We start from the raw sequence: 21385 nt of genomic DNA on the forward strand, positions 1-21385 counted from the left end.
CCACATCCCTTCAGAGCATATTAATACATCCTACCACTTCTACTCTTTGTCATTAATCCTACTATGCAAAATCTGATTAGTCCTCCTATGCTCCACAGGTCAATTCCAATCTTTAACATCAAGGAAATCACAAAAGTAGCATGTCCAGGAAACCAAAATAAGAAGTTAGTAAAAATAAGTTTACTGGGATTTCCCTGGTGGTCCAGTGGTTAAGAGTCCTCACTCCCAATGCAGAGGGTACAGGTTCCATCCCTGGTCTGGGGACAAAGATTCTCCCATGAGGCATGGCTTGGCCAGAAAAAAAAAATTGTTTAATTAAAATTAAAAAAAAAAAAACGAAGCTGACGTGAAGGGCTTAGCATCCGCTAGTTTTACTAACAAACCACCAACTTGAAACTCATTCCTGAACTAAACTGCCAAATGTTTCTGCAATAAAAACTGCAAACTTTCATGTGAACAGATCTTTTCAACAATGGCGAGTTGTTCCAGTCTGTGAATAGGACAGTGTCCTTGTGACCAACAAAGCGGGGAGGGGACATTCCTGACACCCTTGTCCCCTGGCTAGCCTTTGATCATTTCTCTCTCCCAAATACACGTTTAAGGAAACCGCTTTCAGGCGCAGTATAGGGACACGTATTCCCTGACCTCAGCCCTCACCAGAGAGTCCTGCTCCCCGGCTTCTGCCGGGACCCTCACTGTTCTCACCACCCCTGAGGACCACTCCCCTCACTGAGCCTTCAACACAGGAGCCTTTGTTTTCCTAGTGCGCCCACCCCACCCCCGAACAATCACTTGGGGCCTCGCTGTGTACACTCTGAAAACACCATGGGATGACGATGGCAAGTAAGCAGACAAGAAAGTGTCTCGGAAAACTGGGAAGTCCTGCGGATGCCCCAGACAAGCCGGCGCGGCGCCCGGGACCGGGTCTGAGTGTCCGTCCCCTGCTCCTCAGTATGCTTTCCAGACACTGCGTTGAGGACTCCGTTGGGACCGCGGTCTCGAGCGCCCAGCGCACGCCCACGGCCCCCAGCGTGCGGTCCCGCAGTTGCGCTGCCCAGGGCCTCCAGCCGGGGCGGGGGTCGGGGGACAGACCAACGCCCGGCTCGGCTCGGGCGGCCCCCGCGCCACTCCTGGGCGGGCTGCAGGGCTCGGGGCCGGCGGGACAAAGCGGGCCGGGGACCAGTCGGCTTTGTTCGCAGAGGGACCGAGCTCGCGGCCACGGGACCCGACCCGGACCCCGCACCCCGGGACGCCCTACACCCAAACCCCCAGATCAGATCCCTTGAACTCCCGACTCCGGGGCCCCCGGCCCCCGGGACTCCCCTATACTCCCGACCTCCACGCCTCCCGACCGCTTCCCCGACCCGTAGCGCCTATCCCAACCCCAGACCCGCATCCCTGGGACCCGGCATCTCCAGGACCGCTCCCCGCTCAGCCTGAATGCCGGGACTCCCGTATCCCTGACCCCGGACCTGAGCCGGACTCCCTCACCCCCGAGACCCCTCCCTGACGCCCCCCGAAGCCCTGAGCCCCAGGCCCCCGCGCCACCAGACCCACTCCCCGCGCCTGGTTCCCTCGGGCCGCGTCTGGCGGAGGCCCGCGGACTCACCCCGCACAAGCAGAAGCAGCAGGATCAGCGAGGGCCTTCGCCTCAGCGCCATGTCGAGCGCAGCTGAGGGGCCGCGGGCCCGCTCCCCGCGCACGCGCCCTGCCCGCGGTCCTGCGCCCGCCCCGGTCACCATAGCGACCACGGCGGCGAGCCGTCGCCATGGTGCATGGGAAGCCCGAGTCTGGTTGCTATGGAGGCAGGGATGCTCTAGACCGGGCCCCTGGGGTCTCTTTCAAAGAATTTGGTGCGAGGAGGTGACGGAGCGCGTTCAAGAGTGGGCGGGGTTAGTTCCCACATTTATAAAACGAATCCGTCACTACAGATCCGGAAAGGAGTGCTCCATTAAAATTTGAGAAATGAAGTTCTTATTTCACAAATAAGATTGGAGCCCAGTTGTCCTAGAAGTATTTTTGCCTGTGCCTTTTTTGGAAAGAAAAGTTAAAGTGTTAGTCGCTCAGTCGTGTCCACTCTTTGTGACCTTTCCTCCTCTGTCCACGGACTTCTCCAGGCAAAAATGTTGGAGTGAGTAGCCATTCCCCTCTCCAGGGGATCTTTCTTACACAGGGATCGAACCCTGGTCTCCTTCATGCAAGCCAGATTCTTTGCCCTCTGAGCCCCTTGGGGCCTGAATCTAAATGTGATGAGAGGGGAAAGTGCTGAAATCTATATAAAACACAAGGAAGACATGGCATTATATAGTACATAAAAGTGATATATTTCTAAAATAAAAGTTTGTTAGATCAAAGCATGGCAGTATATTTATTGATCTGTTAGTTCAATAAGCATGACAGTTTATTGTGCAGAAAAGCAAGATAATTCTTTGCTCTTATTTCTGAATACTGAGAAATGGTAAGGTTAGGCAGAAAAAACAGAGAAGAATTTTATAAGGACAAGCACACAAGATGAAGAGAAGGATTACAGGTACTGGAAATTGGACCTAAGGATGTAGGAGATGTTGAGTGTCATTTAATACTGTGAGAAATGACTGAAATAACTTATTTTACATCCAACATAGTATATCTCTAGTGCTCCAGGAAACAGCAAACTGAAAACAAAATTCTTAGTATGGTTATTAATAAAATAATGCAGAGTTCCCAACAACTAATATTTTTTAAATGTTTAACTTAGGAACGTCACTTTTCACACAGTCATCCTAGTTTTTAAAGTATTAATATTTTAGTTTTTATAAAGTAGAACAATGTGTCTATAAGTATGCACATACATATATAATTTACATATATACTAAAATTATGGATGTCAAGAAACATGAAATAGATTGAAGTTGTTGTCAAGAATATGCTTCAACTGCCATCACTATGTATTTTTCTTTATAAGTCTTTGTTCACACTTTTGTTAAATGTGAATTAATTATATTCCTTCAAATCCCATAAAGACAGAATAAAAATTTAAAAATAACTCAATCACCCAACTCAATTACCTGTTATGATTCTATTGTCTTTCCTTTCCTAAATCTTCTTTCTGCTCCAGATCACTGTGTTCTAAAATCACAAGTAAAAATATGTAAAAATTATTTTATAGTGGCAGCCTCTGTCCCATAAATAAACTCAACAGAGAAATTTAAGAGTAAAATTCTACTTAGGCCCCTGACTTTTTTTCCTTCTGCTCTTTCTCTGTTCTACCATTTCCTTTAGTCCTAATCATACACTCAGGCATATTTGCCATTTTGGTGACCTAGGAACTATGACAAAATATCTGATAGTGAAAACAGGAGTTTTCAGAATCAATGCTTCTTCTCTACTGCTGAATTTCCTATGTTTGCACTGTGAGATTGTTCTGTCTGTTAAACAGTCTTAGGGAATCTTTTGAAACTCAGAACAAGATCACAGAAAAAGGCTCAATGAATATTCTACATGGAGCAGAGATTCCTATGAGAGTGAATGCAGGTCCTCATTGTAAAACATTGATTTTCCTCTACAGATGGAGTCTGCATGTCAGGACCAGTGGCTGAGACAGAATCCTGAAATGGAGACTAACTAGTGACATGGTAGGATGCTCTTGGTTGTCAAATGTCTCCTCTGATGACTTCACTGTTCTTGGGAGAGTTCTGACCCTGTGCAGAAGGATGTCAGAACTCTGGAGCATTCAGTGAATAGGGCTGTGGAGTCTATGTTTCTATCACCACATTATCCAACTGACTATGCTTGTTTCTAATGGTGGCTTACTAAGGAGAGACACAGGTCTTAAAAGAGCTCAGGAGGGGCTTCTCTGGTGGTCCAGTGGTTAAGAATCTACCTGACAATATACCTGAACACAGGTTTGATCACTGGTCCAGGAATACCCCACATGCCATGAGGCAACTAGACCCATGTACCACAACTACTGAATCTGTGCACCCTAGAGCCTGTGTTCTGCAACAAGAGAAGTCACTGCAATGAGAAGCCTGTGCAATGCAACTAGAGAAAGCCTTCACATAGCAGCAAAGGCCTGCTGCTGCTGCTGCTAAGTAGCTTCAGTAGTGTCCGACTCTGTGCGACCCCACAGACAGCAGCCCATGAGGCTCCCCCGTCCCTGGGATTCTCCAGGTAAGAACACTGGAGTGGGTTGCCATTTCCTTCTCCAATGCATGAAAGTGAAAAGTGAAAGTGAAGGCACTCAGTCGTGTCCAACTCTTAGTGAAACCATGGACTGCAGCCCACCAGGCTCCTCCGTCCATGGGATTCTCCAGGCAAGAGTGCTGGAGTGGGGTGCCATTGCCTTCTCCGCAGCAAAGGCCTAACGCAGCCCAAAATAAAAACAAATAAATAACTTTTAAAAAAAGAGCTCAGGGAATGAAATATACTTGTGCTAAATTTGAACAACAGCCTTTGCAATACTTTTCAAACCAACACAAAGTGCAAATCAAGTAGTAAATGGGGAGTGGAATTTTCCTTCAAGACTTGAGACCAAGCAGGATGCTATGGGGTTTCCTCAGGTACCAAAGCCTTTCCATGTCCCCAGTTTCTTGTCAGTCGTGTTGACTGGGGGGAAAAAAAAAAAGCACAACTTTAAAGTTCAGAGTTAGGTTTCATTTGGTGGACTTGCTCAGGACTTAAGCCTGGGAGGCAGCCTCTGATGGTTCTGAGGGACCTTTCCAAAGAGGGCAGGGAGGAGCCAGGGCAGATATTTCTGGCAGGCCATTTCTACAACAAAGACCAGATAGTCAGAACATCAGGAGATTACTGTTAGTTAAAAGCCAGATACCTCAAGTTAATGAATTTTGGGCTTTTCTACATATGGGAATCCGAGTCCCGACTTACTGAAATCATTCCTTTTATATGTCTCTTAACTATCTAGGGCCAGTATCCTGTTTTTCTCCCTTCTGAATCCCCTCAGAGTGGGGGAGGCTGCATGGGCTAAAGGCTTGATGGCTGAAACATCCTTTGTTTACTGATATGGCAGAGAAATTCTTCATCCAAAGCAGGAAAAAAAGGCCTTCTAGACCTTCCCTGAATTCCAAAGGGCATGTTCAAACAGTTCCTAACTAGGAAAGAGAGAGGATGCAGAAACAAGGAGGAGGAGTCAAGAAACAATAGTACCTCGATAAAGCAGGGTCCTGGTTCCTCCTTACGGGTAGTGCACAACATACCTTTGAGTCCTTCAGCAAGAACCAGGATCCTTGCCCAGGTAGCGGATGGTAATTTCAGGCTGAGCACAAGGTTCCAGGGCATCACCCTGTTATCTCCCCATCAACCAAACAGAAGGAAGTCATACACACTGCAGCGCTCACTCTGAACTTTGCCTTTAAAAACTCTTCCTGCAAAATGATTGGGGAGCATAGGGTTTTTTAGAGCATGAACCCCTTGTCTCCTTGTGTGTCCCTGCAATAAACCTTTCTCTGTTCCAAACTTCAATGTTCCAGTTGGATTGGTCTCACTGTGAGTCAAGCATGTGAACTTATGTTAAAAATCAGATTCACCTTCAAACAGACTGGAGAGATGCTGGAAGCAGCATGTCCAAGGGAGGAACATGGGCTCTGGCATCTGATGGACAATGATTCAAAACCTTGGATTTTGTAAACTTGGGAAAGTTGCTTCTCTAAGTCATGGATTCCTTGTCTATAAAATAGGGATAACAATATCCACCTCAAATGGTCACTTTGAAGATCATGTGAGAAAATATTTTGAGCATACTAGGTACTCATGTATGGACAGATAAGAGAGTTGGACCATAAAGAAGGCTGAGCGCCAAAGAATTGATGCTTTTGAATTGTGGTGCTGGAGAAGACTCTTGAGAATCCCTTGGACTGCAGGGAAATCAAACCAGTCAATCCTAAAGAAAATCAACCCTGAATATTCATTGGAAGGACTGATGCTAAAGCTGAAGCTCCAATTCTTTGGCCACTTGATGCGAAGAAATGACTCATTAGAAAAGACCGTGAAGCCTGGAAAGATTGAAGGCAGGAGGAGAAGGGGATGACAGAGGGTGAGATGGTTGGATGGTATCACCAACTTGATGGACATGAGTTTGAGCATACGCCAGGAGTTGGTGATGGACAGGGAAGCCTGACATGCTACAGTCCGTGGAGTTGCAAAGAGTCGGACACGACTGAGCGACTGAACTGAACTAAATCAGATGTCAACATCATCCACCTAGATCCAACCTGTCAGGGATCTGAGTGCGTGTGGGCAGCATACAGTTAACTTCTCCCACCTGGCTGGGGTTCCAGTAGCTGTAAAACTCCTTCCCCTTGAGAAGGAAATAGGACCTGACCTAAGGCTGCACTATTGTTCCTTAACTTCTCCTCCCTCCTCTCTGCAACTCTTCCCTTTTCTATTAGCAACTGTTTGAACCTGCCCACTAGAAATGAGGGAAGCTTCCTGGAAGCTGATTGAAGCTATTTTCTGCAAACAAGAGAATGGAGGACACAGAAAGGCTTTTGTGCCCCAGAGCCCCCCAGTGTCCAGCTCGGTTCCAGTGTGATTGAATTCTGAAAAAGTAACAGGAACTGGCTCCAGGTCCCCTCTCTTCAAGCCCTACCCTCTTGCAATATTTCCAGCTCTGGTTTTCTCACATTTTATCTTAAGTATCATCTTCTCTTTCTCTTCAATGTCTTTCCTTAGTTTTATTTGAGTAGGAGGACACCTCCCCATAATCTCAGCAAACAGTATATAGACTGAAAAAAAAAAAAAAAAGCATACAACCTAAAAATTGCAAATTGTGGTGGTGTTTTTTTCTTCCAGGAGGGTTGGATTTACTGAGGATACAACCAGGGAAACGGCCTCTCATAGTCTGAGGGACTGCTTCAGAGAGCTAAGGGGAGTCAGGATGTATACAAGTTTTTACTGAAAAAATCACATGTAATCAAATGTTAAGAGATGAGTGCTAATCTCACACATACACATATACACACACAAACTGGACATCTCAAATTAATGACTGGTGCTTTTCTATTTGTGGGATGGTCCAAGAGTCTGGGCTCATTGAAATCATTCCTTTGATATGCATCTTAAATATCTAGGGCCTGAGAACTGTTTTCCTCTCTCCTCTCAGGGCTCACTGCTGGTGGGCTGCACTGGCTGATGGCTTGCTGGTGGGCAACGTTCTCTGTTTATTGAAATGACAGGCAACATTTTTTCTGTCAGCAAGTAGCAGACATTTCCTCTAACAATGTAAACAGGGCAGGTGGTCCCTGGAGAAAGAAATCCAGGCATTGTTGCTGTTACTGTTCAGTTACTGTCGTGTCCAACTCTGCAAGTCTGTGAACGGCAGCACGCCTGGCTCCCCTGTCCTTCACTATCTTCCAGAGTTTGCTCAAACTCATGTTCATTGAGACGGTGATGCCATCCGGCCATCTGATCCTCTGTCGCCCCCTTTTCCTCTAGACATAAAAGAAGCCGTGGCTTGAGCCTTTCTGTGATCTAATCTTGGCCACAGCGTCTGCCCTTGAACAGGTCTCAGTAATCAATGCTCTTAAGGGAAGAGACAGAATGCAGAAACAAAGAAGGAGCCAAGAAACAACAGTGCAGGGGACTTCCCCAGAGGTCCAGTGGCTAAAACTTCACCCTCCAATACACAAGGAGTGGGTTGGATCCCCGGTCAGAGAACTAGGTCCCACATGCCTTGCAACCAAACACCAAAACATAAAATACAAACAATATTGTAACAAATTCAAGAAAAACTTTAAAAATGGTCCACATTAAAAAAAAATCTTTAAAAAAATTCTACCAAAAGCAAAACAAAAACTCAACAGTTTAGAGACAAAAGAGAGTCCCAGTCCGTCTTCAAGGGAAATATGTAACCATCTCACACAGCCTCTGAGTTCGGCAGGAACTCAGGCACCCACCAGGGAGAAGGACAGAGTGATGATGCTGACTCTTGGGGCTGCCATCAACTCAAGCTTGGACTCTGCTGACTTTTGCCCCAGTTCTATGCTGAGTTCACCTCTGCTCAAGCCCCTTCATGAAGATGCATGTAACCTTCAGTGCAAAACTTTCCCAATTTTGCTCTTTGGGGAGGAGCTGCTTGGGGAAGGATCCCTCATGTTCTCCTTACTTCCTGAAAGTAATACATTCTTCCTCCTCCCACTCTCTGGCTTGATTGTATCTTTTGGTTCCACACCCACCTAGAGGCAAACACAGGTTTGGGGGCTAACAGTCAGACATGGTGCTTGTGTTGGATTAGGAAGCAAAGTTGTACACCTTGATTTATTTGCACTTTGCTCTCCATTGCAGTGGTTCACTTGAAGAAGGTCATATGAATATCCAAGTTTGGGCTTAAAGGAGCTTCCTAGAGAGAAACTTTGTAACAAGCTATTTAGCAGGTCTTTCACATCTCACCCAAAGGAGTCTGAGTGTCAGAAGCCAGTGTGTCAGCATGGGGTGTGTGTTTAAGCAAAGGAATCACATGTGCTGTGGGTGAGAGAGGAAGCCGCTCCCCTCTGCCTGGGGTCAGCATCACCCAGGGCCTCTTTGCTCACTGGCGCACAGGGACCCGTGACACCACCACCATCAAGGACAAACTGTGACATGCCCACATGAAACCTGACATGGGATTGGCTTCTCCCAGGATGAGGGCCTTAAGGATGATGGATGCCAGCTCCCGGTCAGGGCTCAGGGTGTCAGCCACAGCGCCTTCTCTGAGTGAGTGGAGAAGCAGGGCTTGGGTGAGAAGAGGGATGGCGGGGGCAGGGGGGGCTGATAAACAACACTCCCCATCGCCTTCCAGAAGGACACCTGCCAAGAAATAAAACAGATCAGCTATCTTTCTCTCCCCTTGGCCTCAAGAATATTTCCACTCTCCTGGGGAAAGCAAGAAACTTTTCCCAATCTATGATTCGAGACTGGAGACATGTGATCTGAGTTAGAGCCACGCCAGGGTGAGAAGACCAGGGCAGATGGGACCTGTTGCCTGGATGCTCCCTCCCAGACACCTGTCCTGCTGCTGTGTTTACAGACTGGAGGTATTTTTATCCCAACCCTCCCAATGAGAGCGAGTTTTCTCTTCACTTGAGTTGTATTCCCAGTGTTCACTTCCTGGAGGCACTGGAGAGAGACCAGGGCCTCGCCATTGCTGCTGGACACCTGTGTGCCTCGCACTCCCTCCCAGGCACACCCCTACCTACAAAGGGGTTTGGGAAAGGGGACTCAGCTCCCCCTGCCCTGTCATTCTCTTTATCTTGGAGTCTTTGTCCACAGGTGGGAGAATGAAATGGCAATCCACTCTAGTATTCTTGCCTAGAGAATCCTATGGACAGAACAGCCTGGTGGGCTGTTGTCCATAGGGTCGCACAGAGTTGGATATGACTGAAGCGACTTAGCGGCAGCAGCAGCTGTCCACAGGTGACAAATTCCAGGGGTCCATCTGTCTCCTGCCTCAGTTGGGTGCAAGGTTGTGGATTGTTGTTGTTGTTTAGTTCCTATGTGGTGTCTGACTCTTTGTGGCCCCATGGACTGCAGCCCACCACACTCCTCTGTCCATGGGATTCTCCAGGCAAGAATACTGGAGTGGGTTGCTATGTCCTCCTCCAGGGGATCTTCCAGGCCCAGGGATCGAACCTGTGTCTCCTGCACTGCAGGTGGGTTCTTGACCACTGAGCCACCTGGGAATCCCTTTTAAGGTTTTGAATATTCACACAATTAAATTTATTTATTGTGCCACTTACAACATCAATATCTTTACTTTTTTTAATTTAGCTATTAATATCTGGGAAAGTTTGGTTAAATATCACGCCGTGATTATGGATTTCTCATCATTTTGTTTCTGTGTCTGTGTTTCTGTCTCCTGCCTCGGCTGCCTTGGCAGCCTCTTCCCCTCAAGTCCCTGTAGCCCGAGCTGCTCTCCCAGGTAGGCCTGCTGAACATTCTCCACCAAACACACACAATGCTCTCTGTGAGTGAAATCACAGCAAGCCACCTCCACACCACGGCCTCCAGCTGGAAAGCCACGGGTCAGTGCTGGCCTTGTGTCACGTCTTCTGAGGCATGCTGCTTGCTTGATGGCCACGTTAAGAGTGTTGAGGCACATAGATGTCACAATCATAACATATGCTACAGAATCACCTGTAAAGATTTTTCAGAATAAAATAATACCTGTGTGTTTGGAATGATTGAAGAACTCTTCCTGGAGATGTGAAAAGACCTGCATAACCTTTGATGATCACCTTCCATCATTTAACTATCCGTCCAGTCCAGCAAACGTCACTCTCATACTGTGTTTGTCCCCCGAACTGAGCAAAGGACCGGAGATAATTCAGGCACAGTTTCCTTCTTCCAGGAGTCTGTAGTCCCATAGGAGAGACAGAAGGAAAAATAATTGTGCCTTAGGCATCTAGCAACTCACAGAATGAGCCAGTGTGGATCTCCACTGCTCCGCTGCATCACACAGGGAGATTCTGAATAAAATATAACATGAAAATTAACATGTACATTGAGCTTGAAATAAAGAAATCCTCAAGCGACAGAAAAGGAAGGAATTTAAAGTGAAAATAGTAAGTCTCCAAACTGGAGCCAATGCACAGTGAACAGGAGGAGGGTATGCAAAGCCAGAGGAGTAGCTCATGACCCACGAGGACGGGGACAGGCCTAGGACCCGTCTGAAGCAGGACCCTGGACCTGGAATTCTGGCTCTGACAGGGGGAGGATGGCTAGGAAAAATCTCCATCCATCATTTTGTGCTGTGGGCTCTGGAAAAGGAAAAAAAAAAAAAAAGTTTCCCGTGAAAAACTCAGATTTCCAGGTATGGGGTGTGAACTTTTACTCTCTCTTAGGGTGTGGGAATCCCCAAGCCCCCAAATTAATGTAAAAATTGTTCTCACACTGGGGAAACCTGTGGGCAGTCAGTTGAAGCAAACCCACAACTGTTCCTGGTGTGTCCTGAGAGCACAAAGGCCCCCACGAAGAGAACAACCCCACAAAGATGCAAACCATAATTGACAAGTCCTGGGAAGGGACGGCCTGCCTCACACAGAAGCAGCATGTGACCAGTAGAGGAATCAGCCTTGAACCATGAGATAATGAAATAATCCAAAAGGGACAATAAAATAAGTTGCCTTACAAAGTGCACAGAGATAAGAGGGCTAGAAAACACAGAGAAACACACGGGCACTGGAAAGATGAGGGAGACAAGAAAGAGCTACATAGGGAGTTGGTAGGGGCTTCCAGGGTGGCTCAGTGGTAAAGACTCCACCTGCAATGCAGGAGAACTAAGAAACCTGGGTTCAATCCCTGGGTTGGGAAGATCCCCTGAAGGAGGGAATGGCTACCCACTCCAGTAGTCTTGCCTGGATAGAGGAGCCTGGGGCTACTGTCCATGGGGTTGCAAAGAGTCAGACAGGACTGAAGCGACTTAGCATGCATGCACTTGCAGAATTAGTAGGAATGAAACCTTTAGGAGGAAAAAAAAAAAAAAGAACTCCAATTGACTGGGGACTTCCCTGGTGGTCCAGTGGCTAAGACTCCACTCTCAATGCAAGAGGCCTGGGTTCCATCCTTGATCTGGGAAGTAGGTCCCACTTGCCACAGCTGAGAGTTCACACGCCATAGCTAAATATCCCACATGCCGAACCGAAGACCCAGGGCAGCCAAATAAATAAAATATAATTTTAAAAAATTGTCTGAAAGAAAATTAACGAAGTGAGAGATCTTAGGAGACTATGCAGGATCAGACACAGAGAGGTAAAGACATGAAAATTTGAAAAAGATGTTAAGACTTGTAACAGAGGATAAAAACTGTAGAGGAATAAAATAAGAACAAGGAAAAAGCAGTAAGTGAGGAGACAATGACTCAGAAAGGCCCAGAATGGATGAAAGACACAGATCCTTAGTTTGAGGAGGTATCCTGCGTGAGTGCCCAGGAGAGAGAAACGTCTCCTATCGTTTAGTCGCCCAGTCTGACAGGCCATCTCTAAACATAATATGGTGAAGTATCAGAACCCCAAACCAGAAGAAACACTGGTTAGTTACACGGAAAAGACTGGATATCTACAAGGGAACAACAGCAGTTAAGAGAGGCTGGAACAAAAGAAAATAACTCTTCCAAAGAGCTGAGGAAATGAGAGAACAGTCCAGGACTGCATCGCCTGCTAAATGAGGGCTCAGGAATAAGGGTAAAAACAGGTGACAGCTGATCAGCTGTTTCTGTGTTGAAAGAAATACGCGAGCATGATCTAAAAGAAAAGGAGAAAACGATCCAGAAGGAAGCCATGGGGTGAAAGAAGCAAAGAGGAGCAAAAACCTTGGTGAGCAGGTAGGCAATCTGCAGGTAAGCACTGGCTCTAAAAACAGATGATAATAATAATAACCTATGCATGAGTTTTTAAAAAGAAACCTAAAATACTAGGCACTAGTAACATTAAAACCTATGGTTAGAAGAAACTTAGAGCATAGGGAGGACAGCAAATGTTTAAATTTAGACTTTTGGAATTAAGAGCATGGAGTTGGAACATTCAAGGTGCTCCTTAAAAGAAAAGTGCATGGCTTCCAGATCAGTTGAGCAGGTGAAGGGGTCCCTGCAAAGAACCTCGGGTGCCAGGCAGAAAGCTTCCTAATGCATCTGGAAGGAGATGAGGTTAGGAAGGCTTTCTAACAGGGGAGCGAGTCCTACCTTTACCCTCCCTACCACCCTGGGCAGAATTAACCATTACTCCTGTGTTGCAAAGCATGTATCTCTGGGCAGGGGATTCTCTAGGCAAGAATACTGGAGTGAGTTGCCATTTCCTCCTCTAGGTAATCTCTCTGACCCAGGGATTGAAACTGAGTCTCCTGTGTCTCTTGCATTGCAGGCAGATTCTTTATCCACTGAGCCATTGAGAAGCTCTAAATAGTGTCTATCATAGCTTACCATAATTTACATAGGTGTGAATGGTATGCAATTGTCCTTCTTCTGGACTGTGAACCCCGAAGGGGAAGAAACATTTCAGTCTGATGCCAGGCGCTTTCTGTGAGTAGTAGGGGGTGCCGGCTCTGTCCTCCTTCTCACTTACTGCTTTTTCCTTGTTCTTATTTTATTCCTCTCCAGTAGTGGCTGCCTGGAGCCCCCAGGCTACTCTCCACCTGCTCAGGGAACCCAGTGCCTGGGAGTCAGCCCGTCCCGGTGGGGAGGGGCTTCTGTTGCAGGAGGATGAAGCCGGCAGCCGCTAAGGCTAGGGGTGGGGCTTTGCCTGAAAGGCACACTTTCCCTCCCTTCCCTGACAGCTCACCACCCTCTGACTATCCCGGGGAGCACATTCCTCCACACAAATCTTCATCACCCCAGGGTCTGATTCCTACTCACCTGGGACGAGGCTGGGGTCCTCAGTTATCCTGGCTCTGCCCCAGCCAAGGTCAGAAGTTCAAATCTTTCCAGCTCTTTTCTTTTGTCCCCTCCCCACCTTCCTCTTCCCATCCCCCTCCTCTTTCCTTTCCTCTAGCAGCAGATGAGCCACGATCTTCCAGGGCTGTTCTGGGCTGGACTGGGCTGGGTGCAAGGACCCCAGAGTCATCCACCGAGTCGTCAGTCCTGGGTTAAACCCTCTCAGTTCCCTGGGTTTGTTTTCCTAGTTCTTTCATGAGAATAACTTGGGTCTTCGGTCTCTCAGAGGTGTTCTGTGATGATCTATATAAAACAACAGACAGGAATGAATTTTGGAAGAAGGAAAGGCAAAGGGCACATGTACAGAGGATGGGTATTCTGTGCAGGGAGGTAGAGAAAGTTTCCAGCCGCCTCCTCCTCCTCCTCCTCCCCTTGGCTGGAAGCCCTGGTGTGTGAATGCCGGGGCCTGGCTGAGGAGGGCCGCCGGTCCCTCTGCAGGGCTGGGAGCACTAATAGCAAGCGGGAGGATTAGCCATATGCCACTTAATTCCTGTTAATCAGGATTGAGAAGAGCTTGTGCTTGTAAGTAACAGCTGAGCCGCCATAGCAGCACTCAGGCTCCCCGCCCCCACATTCTCAAAACCCTCCTCCTCCTCCTCCCCCACCCCGGCCCCGCCCTGGATTGGTCCTCCTCCGGCCCCTCTCGGCTTCCATCCCCTCCCTCCTCATCTGAGATTTCAACACGGTCTTTGTTCCCAAGTTCTCCGTCGGGCTTCTTGTCCCCAGCCACTGCTCCCACCTCTGTGGTTTGGTCCTTTCCTCCTCTTGCGGGGCCTTCCCTTTTTTGAACACCCACAGCTTCAGCTCCACGTTAGTGTAACTTTTGTTCTTGCATCAACAAACTCCCTGACCGTTGGCTGACCTGCGAAGGCAAAGTTCAAAGGCAACCGTTCCTGGCTCCTGTTGGCACAGGCGCGTCTCCCTCATCCCTGACCTCACAGAAGATTCCAAACTCTGACTCCCTCTCCTTAGGGCTGAGGACAGACCGTCCTGTTTCTGCTCCACGTCCAGGTCCAGCTCCCTGTGCTGAGCTCTGAGCCAGCCTGTGTGAGATGGAAACAAATCTCCCACCCAAGGTCAAAGGGTGTGCAGCTCACCTTGGGTGGGGGTCAGCATCACCCTGTGTCTGCTGTCTCAGGGTGTGTGCGTGTGTGAGTGCGCGTGTCCACGTGTGTGTTCACGTGCGCACACACTGGCACGCATCTGCCGTCCCACGAAGAGCGATGCCTGTAAGATAATGTGCACGAACTCTGTGTGAGAAGCGTGGGGCGGTGATGTGTGTGTGTGTGGGGGGGACTCGGGGCTGGCAGGAGGACGGACCTGTGTGCACATATGTGTGTCTGAGCTGTGTTTTGCAGAAAGCTGTTGAGAGGGGGTCTGGAAAATGACATTTATAGAAATGCATATTTAACCACAGAAACAAACTGAGGTGGGTGAAGCGTGGACTTTGGGAAGGCTGGGTTCTGGATGAAAAAAACAAGGAAGCTTATTAAACGCATCCAAACCCTCACAGGATAGCCCCTTCAAATGTCCGATTCTGGGGCAGCAGCAGATATCCAGGGTTTGGCGTTTGTTTCCAAGAAGCTTATCAGGCTAAGAAAAAAGGCATCTTTGACCTTGCCCCACCCCCACTCTCAAACTCCAAGGACACACACACATCCCTCCTCCAGCACACCGCACCACCCCACACACTGTTCTCCCACTGAGCAAGATCCAGTCGCGTGGTCCTAGATGGCTGACAAAGGAGAGGAGGGGGCTGAGAGCAGCCCTGGTCTGGTTCTCCCCGGCCAACCCGCCGCCGCCCCGACAGCAGGTTGTCGGCCGCTAGCGGGCCAGCCGGGCGCCAGGCTCATGGCGCCACCTCGTGGCCGCTCTCACCATCACAACCCTAACGCGAGTGAGGGCTTCCAACCCAGGCGTTTATTCTGGCCCCACTGTTCAGAGGGAGTTCTGGGGACCCACGTGCACGCGGCACAGAACCAGACAGGGTTAACCCTGAAACCCACGGGTCCGCATTCTGGATGGGGTGAGGAAGAGGCTCTGGGCCAGCTGGGAGAATTCCAGGTATTTCAGGCTGGACTGCGCTGGGCTGGTCCTTCACCCAGGCCTTGAGATGACTTTTGTCCCCTCTTTAAGAGCATTTCCATACCCATCTAAAAATGCAGGACTAAGAGCAGGGCAGCCTGCATTAACAGCCTGGGGTCTACCAGCCAGGAGCGGGGAGCCCCCCTCTGGCAGGGGAGAGGGCAGTGGGCCATGGGGAGGGCCCAAAGCCTGGGAGGGGGCACCTCCCAGCTTAGGGCCTGCAGAAGGAGTGCTGAAGTTGAACTCAAATTGCTTTTCTACTAATTCGGTGACACCAAAAGAATTCCTTAGCCCCTCTGGGCCTCACCTTAAATTTCTGAACCACCTGTTACAAGGTCCCCCTCAATTTGTGTTCAAGCCACACCTACCACCATCAGGTCATCTTCTGTACTACCAGTCACACAGGTCTATTCTTGTCCCCCAGACATCACTGGCTCTTAAACGTTGCTGGTGTCATTAGGTTGGCTTGCAATGTGCCCCGCCTCGTCTGTACCTCTAAATTCCATCCACCCCCACCATGTACCCAAATTCCACTCCTTCCCTGGAGCTTTTCCTGGTCTTCCCACCTGCACGTCCCTCCTTTTGTCCTCTCCTGGACCTGCCCTGGGCCTCATTGACCTTTCCCTTGGGTGATGCCTCACACATGCCTCCTTTCAGCTTATGTCCCCCGCCAGGTGACCAGCTCCAGTGGTGGACATGATGCTGACTTGTCTTCATGAAGCCCGCCTGGCCCTACTCTGGCCACACTATGTGCTGAGCAGACCCTTAGTGAATGAAACGGGATGTCCCTCTTTTGTCTATGTCAGCTTAGATGTAATTTCTCCCAGTAAGTTTCCGTGAACCCACCCCCTCCCCCCCAACCACCCCATGTCTGCTGCTTCTGGAACCTGCCTTCCGCCCCCACCTCCCTACTTAGTGTTTGCCCGCAGCTGCCTCCTGGCCTGTCTCACCAATGTGGTGATGAGCTCCTTGAGCAAAGACTGGTCTTCAGGTCACCATTGCCCAGACTGTTCATGGCACATGGCAGGAGCCTGGTGACGACTGGTGATGGAACAGATGGATCCAGCTGGGGATGGGTGGTGGTTGTTGCTTAGTCGCTAAGTGGTGTCCGGCTCTTCTGTGGCCCCATGGGCTGCAGCGTGGATGGGTAACTCTCTGTAAACAAGGAGGGCGGGGAAGGGGAAGGGTGGTCTTGAAGACCCCTTTACAAGCCAATATGAACTTCTTGGAAGGAGAGTTGCCTTGGCTACTTGAGAAACCACACAGCCAACTTGGTGGGGTTCAGAGGTGGCTGTCCCTTGAATGGACGTTGTTGGCTTCCGTGGGCATCTGGCCTCCTACTCCACGGGGAATTTCGTGTTCCCTGGGCTCAGCCTGGCCCAGAACTTGGCAAGATCTCTGGGGCGTTCGTTTTGTCACCAGCCCCGGTGGGAGGGTGGACGGGTGGGTGGGAACCGTTTTGGGAAAGAGTGTTGGGGAGTGTTTGTGTGTGTGATGAGTCAGGGCCAGGGAGCTAGTGAGGAGCCCTAATCTCTGCCCCCTCTCTGTGGGGGGAGTTCTCACCCCTTGGAGGGGGTGGAGGGCCACCAACTGTCTTTGGAAAGTTTTCTTAGTCATAGCTTCTACCAAGTCAGCTGGCGCTTATGTAACGGGGCCTCTGTTCTACAGACAACGGGGTCCGATGGGCCGGAATGGATCCTGCCCACCTTCCCCCCAGTGGCTCCAGTCCCTCCTAACTGCTGGCCAGGCAGCGGCGCCCTGAGGAAATAGCACTGGGACATCTGTTCCCACTGGAAAGGGCTCTAGGTCTCTTCACAGGCCCCATGGGGAGGCCTTCCTTTCCTTCCTGTTAGTCCAGCACCAGGCGGGGCTGGGGGGAGGAAGGGCCTCCCACCCGTGCCCTCTGACCCTGTGTCTGCCCAGGCCCCAGGTGAGGTCACAGCCGGCTCCCAGGTCCCTGGCTGCTGTCTTATCGCCTCAGTCTCCAGGCTGAGGGATACAGATTTGAGTTTCCTGTCTCTGACCCCAGAGTCTATTTGCTTATCACAACACAGTGATAAGGGGCCCAGATAAGGCCTGAAGCGATTATGTAAACAGAGTGGGGAGGGTTGGGTGCTGGTGGCTTGGCCCGGGGCGGGACGTGGGCCCTGGTCCCTGGGAGAAAGCAGTGCTCGGGGACCCTGGGGGTGCTGGGGGAGTCAAGGGCCTTGCCCTGGCTTTTGTGGGGACAGCTGGGGGCCCCAGGAGGGCCCAGGGTTCCTGTCCTTTGCTCCTTACTGGAAGAAAGTGGTCTTTCTTGTGCCTCAGGTGCGGGGGTTGGATGCTCTGGAAAAGGTGGGCAAGTGAGGAGGGGTGTTTTTTTGGAGGCGACTCCCCAGGAGAGGAAGGGACAGGGGACGGGATGGGGAGCTGAGGATGACTGTTCCAACTGTGAGAGTGGCCACTCTTGCCCTGTGGCCTATGTGGGGGCCGGATTTGCTGTGGACAAGAGACTTGGGGGTGGGGAGAGCTGGGGAGGAAAGCTGGGGGCGGCAGGGAGCATGATGGGGGAGAGCTGGTTGGGGGTTTGCAGGAGCCTCCTTGCTATCTTGGGCCCCTTCCTCCATGCGAGGAAATTTCATGGGGGCCAGAGCCCGCTTTGAGCTCAGGCGGCAAAGCCAGAAGGGAGAACCTCGAGGGGCCCTGAGATGAGCAGGATCCGCTGAGAAAGAGCCAGGTGGGGATCAGAGAGGGAGGCCGTGAGAAGGATGAGGGTTCCCACGCTGCTCTGAGCCAGGCTGGCAGACCCAGGTGGAGAGGGACACGCCCCAGAGGAGAAGACACCATCCTCTCTTCTGCCTGGGTGCCTAGTGATGAGAGACACACAACAGAACTTTCTGGGTCCTGTTGAGCAAAAGCTGGGGAGACCCAGGAGGGGAGGCAGGGACAGGAGAGGTGGAGAAGGAGGAGAAAGGACAGAAGTGCCCAGCAAACAGCAGGGCCAGGATCTGTTCCACCATCACACAGAGTCCCCAGGCCCTCCTGCCTTCTCTGCAGCTCAGAGACATAATCCAACAGGCTAGATAGGGTTTGGGGGAAGCAGGTAGGAGCCGGGACCCTGGCCCTCAGCGCTCATGCGGGCATCCCTGGCTGAAAGCCGTTGTGCGGTCCGTCTCCTCCAGCAAGTCTTCCTTCCTGGGATGCAGCTGTCCCTGCCCTCCTTCTGGACCTCAGAGAATCTCCACTGCCCTGCAAAGGGCAGGGGGCAGAGGGGGTGTGAGAGGGGCAGGGTGCACAGAGCAGAGGTCCCATCTGCACGTTAGAAGCTGAGCCTGGCTGAACCCCTGGCTCTGCCTGTCACCCCGGCCCTGATGTGTGTCCCCTTCTTTAGAGGCGGGGCTCACCTGGGGCTGTGGGTGAGGCCCCTGGAATAACGATACTGGAGCATCTGGTTCTGAGGCTCCCCACGGAGTCAGTTCTGGTTTGCAGGCACCACCACGACCTCACACGTCTGATCGCGTTTGTCCAAGACAGAGACAGCATGTTCCAACGATGCTGGCCTCCTCCTCCCTATACCGTGAACAGCCTCTGCTCAGCCCCATTTTCTTGCCCATAAATGTCCTCCCACTTCCTGCACAACAAGCACGCGGCACCCGCACGGCCTCGTGGAGTGCCGCCTCCTCCCCAAAGCCTTCCCTGAGGTTCTAACCCACTCACATCTCTTCTTCCTCTGACTTCCGGTGCTTCCAGCCAGTGCCTGGAAATTTTAACTTCGAAATCATAGATTGGTAGGATTTGTGAGCTGGAAGAACCTTGACAAATGACCCCTGTCTGTTGTTCTTCATCAGGATGGTAGAGAAGTAACAAGACATTGACAAGCAACCTCTGGCTCTCCCCACGGGCATCACGAATTAACTACAGCCTCAGAATCCTTCTCAACACAGCGTTCCAGGCAGAAGTGCTACCGCCGTCCTTAACCCAGACAGTCAGGGGTCATTTCTTCTGCAGCGCGGATGAGGAAACTGCTTCAGGCCCCAGGTGCTTGGGCTGGAGCTCTGGTCTGGTCCTTACCCAGTGCTCCTTGGACCAACTGGGCCTCTGTTGGTTTCCTGCTTGTCCTCTGCCCTCCGGATGATGTGACATCTTAAACTGCTCTGGCATCTGGTCAGGACTCCACCCGCTCACCTGCTGATGGGGAGGCCACCCGGGGTTTCTTCTCATGTCCTGTGACTTGTCTTCAGAGCCTGTGCAAAGGGGCAGGGAAACAGGCTAAAGGAGGCTCAGTCTGTGTGCTGATCAAGCCCACCCAGGCTCCGTGTCCGCCCTCTGTCTCTAGCAGGCATGGGCTCCGGTCCCTGAGAAACTGCAGAGGGCACTGGCCTCCCGGCCCAGAGCTGTCCTCCTCTTCTGTCTGTGGAGGGGCTCTGTCTCCATCCATTCAAGGGGCTGTAGCGAGAAGGGGAAGAAATCAGATGCCCACTTTTTGGGCCCTGGGGTGTCGAGGGGAAGGGATCTCTGTCCTGCGGGAGGAGTCAGGACACTGGTGTGGAAGGGACACAGCTGACGTCCAGGTTGCTGGAGGGACTTTCGCCCCAACTAGGACTCCTGGAGGCTAAATAGTCTTTCCCCGCCCAATCCTACAAACTAGAAGCTTCAGCACCCCCTGACTCCACCGGGCCCTCCCTCCCAGCCCCGGCCAGTTCTCTAGGTACCCCCCTGGCCTCCCCACCACCCCAGGCTACCCTTACAGCACCTTGCTGATCTGCAGGTCCGCAGGCCCCTAACTGAGCTCTGTGATCATGATGCAACTTTCCTGGAATTTTCTCTCTAGAACTTAGATTTCCTTATGTTATCCTCTGCTTCAGCTCATCATCACCTCATTGTCTTCAAGAGGAAGGTGAGCTCCTGGCCCGGGGTTCCCAGCCTCTGTAGAATTTGCCTCTCAAATTATATGCTCGCTGCACAGGGGCATCCTGTGCTCTGTACAGTGTTAGCAACATTCCTGTCTCAATCAGCTAGAGGCCAGTCTCCTCCTCCCCTGCAGGTTTCACCAACCAAAATGTGTCTGGACACAGCAAGACGTCCCCTGGGGCACAATCGATTGAGAACCATCTTCACCAATAGATCAGGCTGGTAATAATGACTAATAAGTGTGTGCTCCACCCTTCCCCAGAATTAATCTTCAGAACCTCCCTGTGGGGTGGCCCTATTAACATCCCCATTTTATAGATGCGTAGAAGGCACCCGCTTGGAAGGGATTCAGATCTTTCAAGAAAGGCGAAGATTTTCCCTTCTGTGTGGGGTGAGAAGAGAGGAAGATAATCCAAAACATCTCCTCCTGGAGGCCAGCCTGCTGAGCCAGAATTAAGGCAGGATTTGAACCCAGGCCGCCTGCTGGAAGGGCTTCACCAGAAGCGACTCTAGCCTCTATGCAGGGCGGGGAGAGGGGTTTCCCAAGGCAGAGCAATCAGGAGCCCCATACCCCTCCTCTCCCTCTCTTGGCCTGCTCAGCCAGGCCCACAAGACTGGGCACAAGCTGACCCAGGACATCTGGACCACTGTTAGGTTGGGGAGGGGTCTCTATGGTGGTGGGTGGGCTGGGCTGTGTGAGTCTCTGGAGAAACCCAGCTTTTTCTCCCTATTGACAGGACAGAGGAAGGGCAGAGGAAGGCCTTCCTGAGAAGACATCAGTGTTTGGGGTGAGGCTGTCTGGGCAGAGAAGAGAGAAGATGCGAGGACCAGGGCCACTCCCAAGACAGGGGCCCAGGACTATGCCCGTGGCCACATATTCATGTGAATGTGCCCACTGGTGGGTGTGAGGGGCTGTGGCCTGGGAGGGGGCAGAGGTCAAGGTGAAAATGCAGAGTTACACCCCAACCCCATCAGACTTCCTGCGGTGGAGCGGGAGGGGCTGGTGGTGCACGG

General features: G+C 50.9%; 1 protein-coding gene and 1 long non-coding RNA gene across 4 annotated transcripts in view; both read right to left on the minus strand.

The window, feature by feature from the left end:
* JAM3 (junctional adhesion molecule 3) overlaps positions 1-1704 on the minus strand; it is a 31905-nt gene extending 30201 nt beyond the window's left edge. Inside the window, exon 1 of the mRNA XM_040256481.1 lies at positions 1610-1704. Coding sequence (XP_040112415.1) covers positions 1610-1661 — 52 coding nt within the window. The 5' untranslated portion in view covers positions 1662-1704. The remainder of the gene's footprint in view (positions 1-1609) is intronic.
* A 5079-nt stretch (positions 1705-6783) lies between these two features.
* LOC120874829 lies at positions 6784-19200 on the minus strand. Of its 3 annotated transcripts, XR_005723736.1 has the most exons (9): positions 18865-19200; positions 16432-18709; positions 14717-14859; positions 14494-14623; positions 14136-14258; positions 13319-13639; positions 8590-10730; positions 8248-8335; positions 6784-7612 (listed from the first exon to the last, which is right to left on the minus strand). It is a non-coding gene; the product is annotated as an uncharacterized LOC120874829 (long non-coding RNA). The 3 variants fall into 3 exon arrangements; XR_005723735.1 differs by having other exon boundaries at positions 8248-10325; XR_005723734.1 differs by having other exon boundaries at positions 8248-10730.
* Positions 19201-21385: the final 2185 nt, after the last annotated feature.

This window comes from Oryx dammah, unplaced genomic scaffold, assembly GCF_014754425.2.
Source record: "Oryx dammah isolate SB20612 unplaced genomic scaffold, SCBI_Odam_1.1 HiC_scaffold_15, whole genome shotgun sequence".
Lineage (NCBI taxonomy): Eukaryota > Metazoa > Chordata > Mammalia > Artiodactyla > Bovidae > Oryx > Oryx dammah.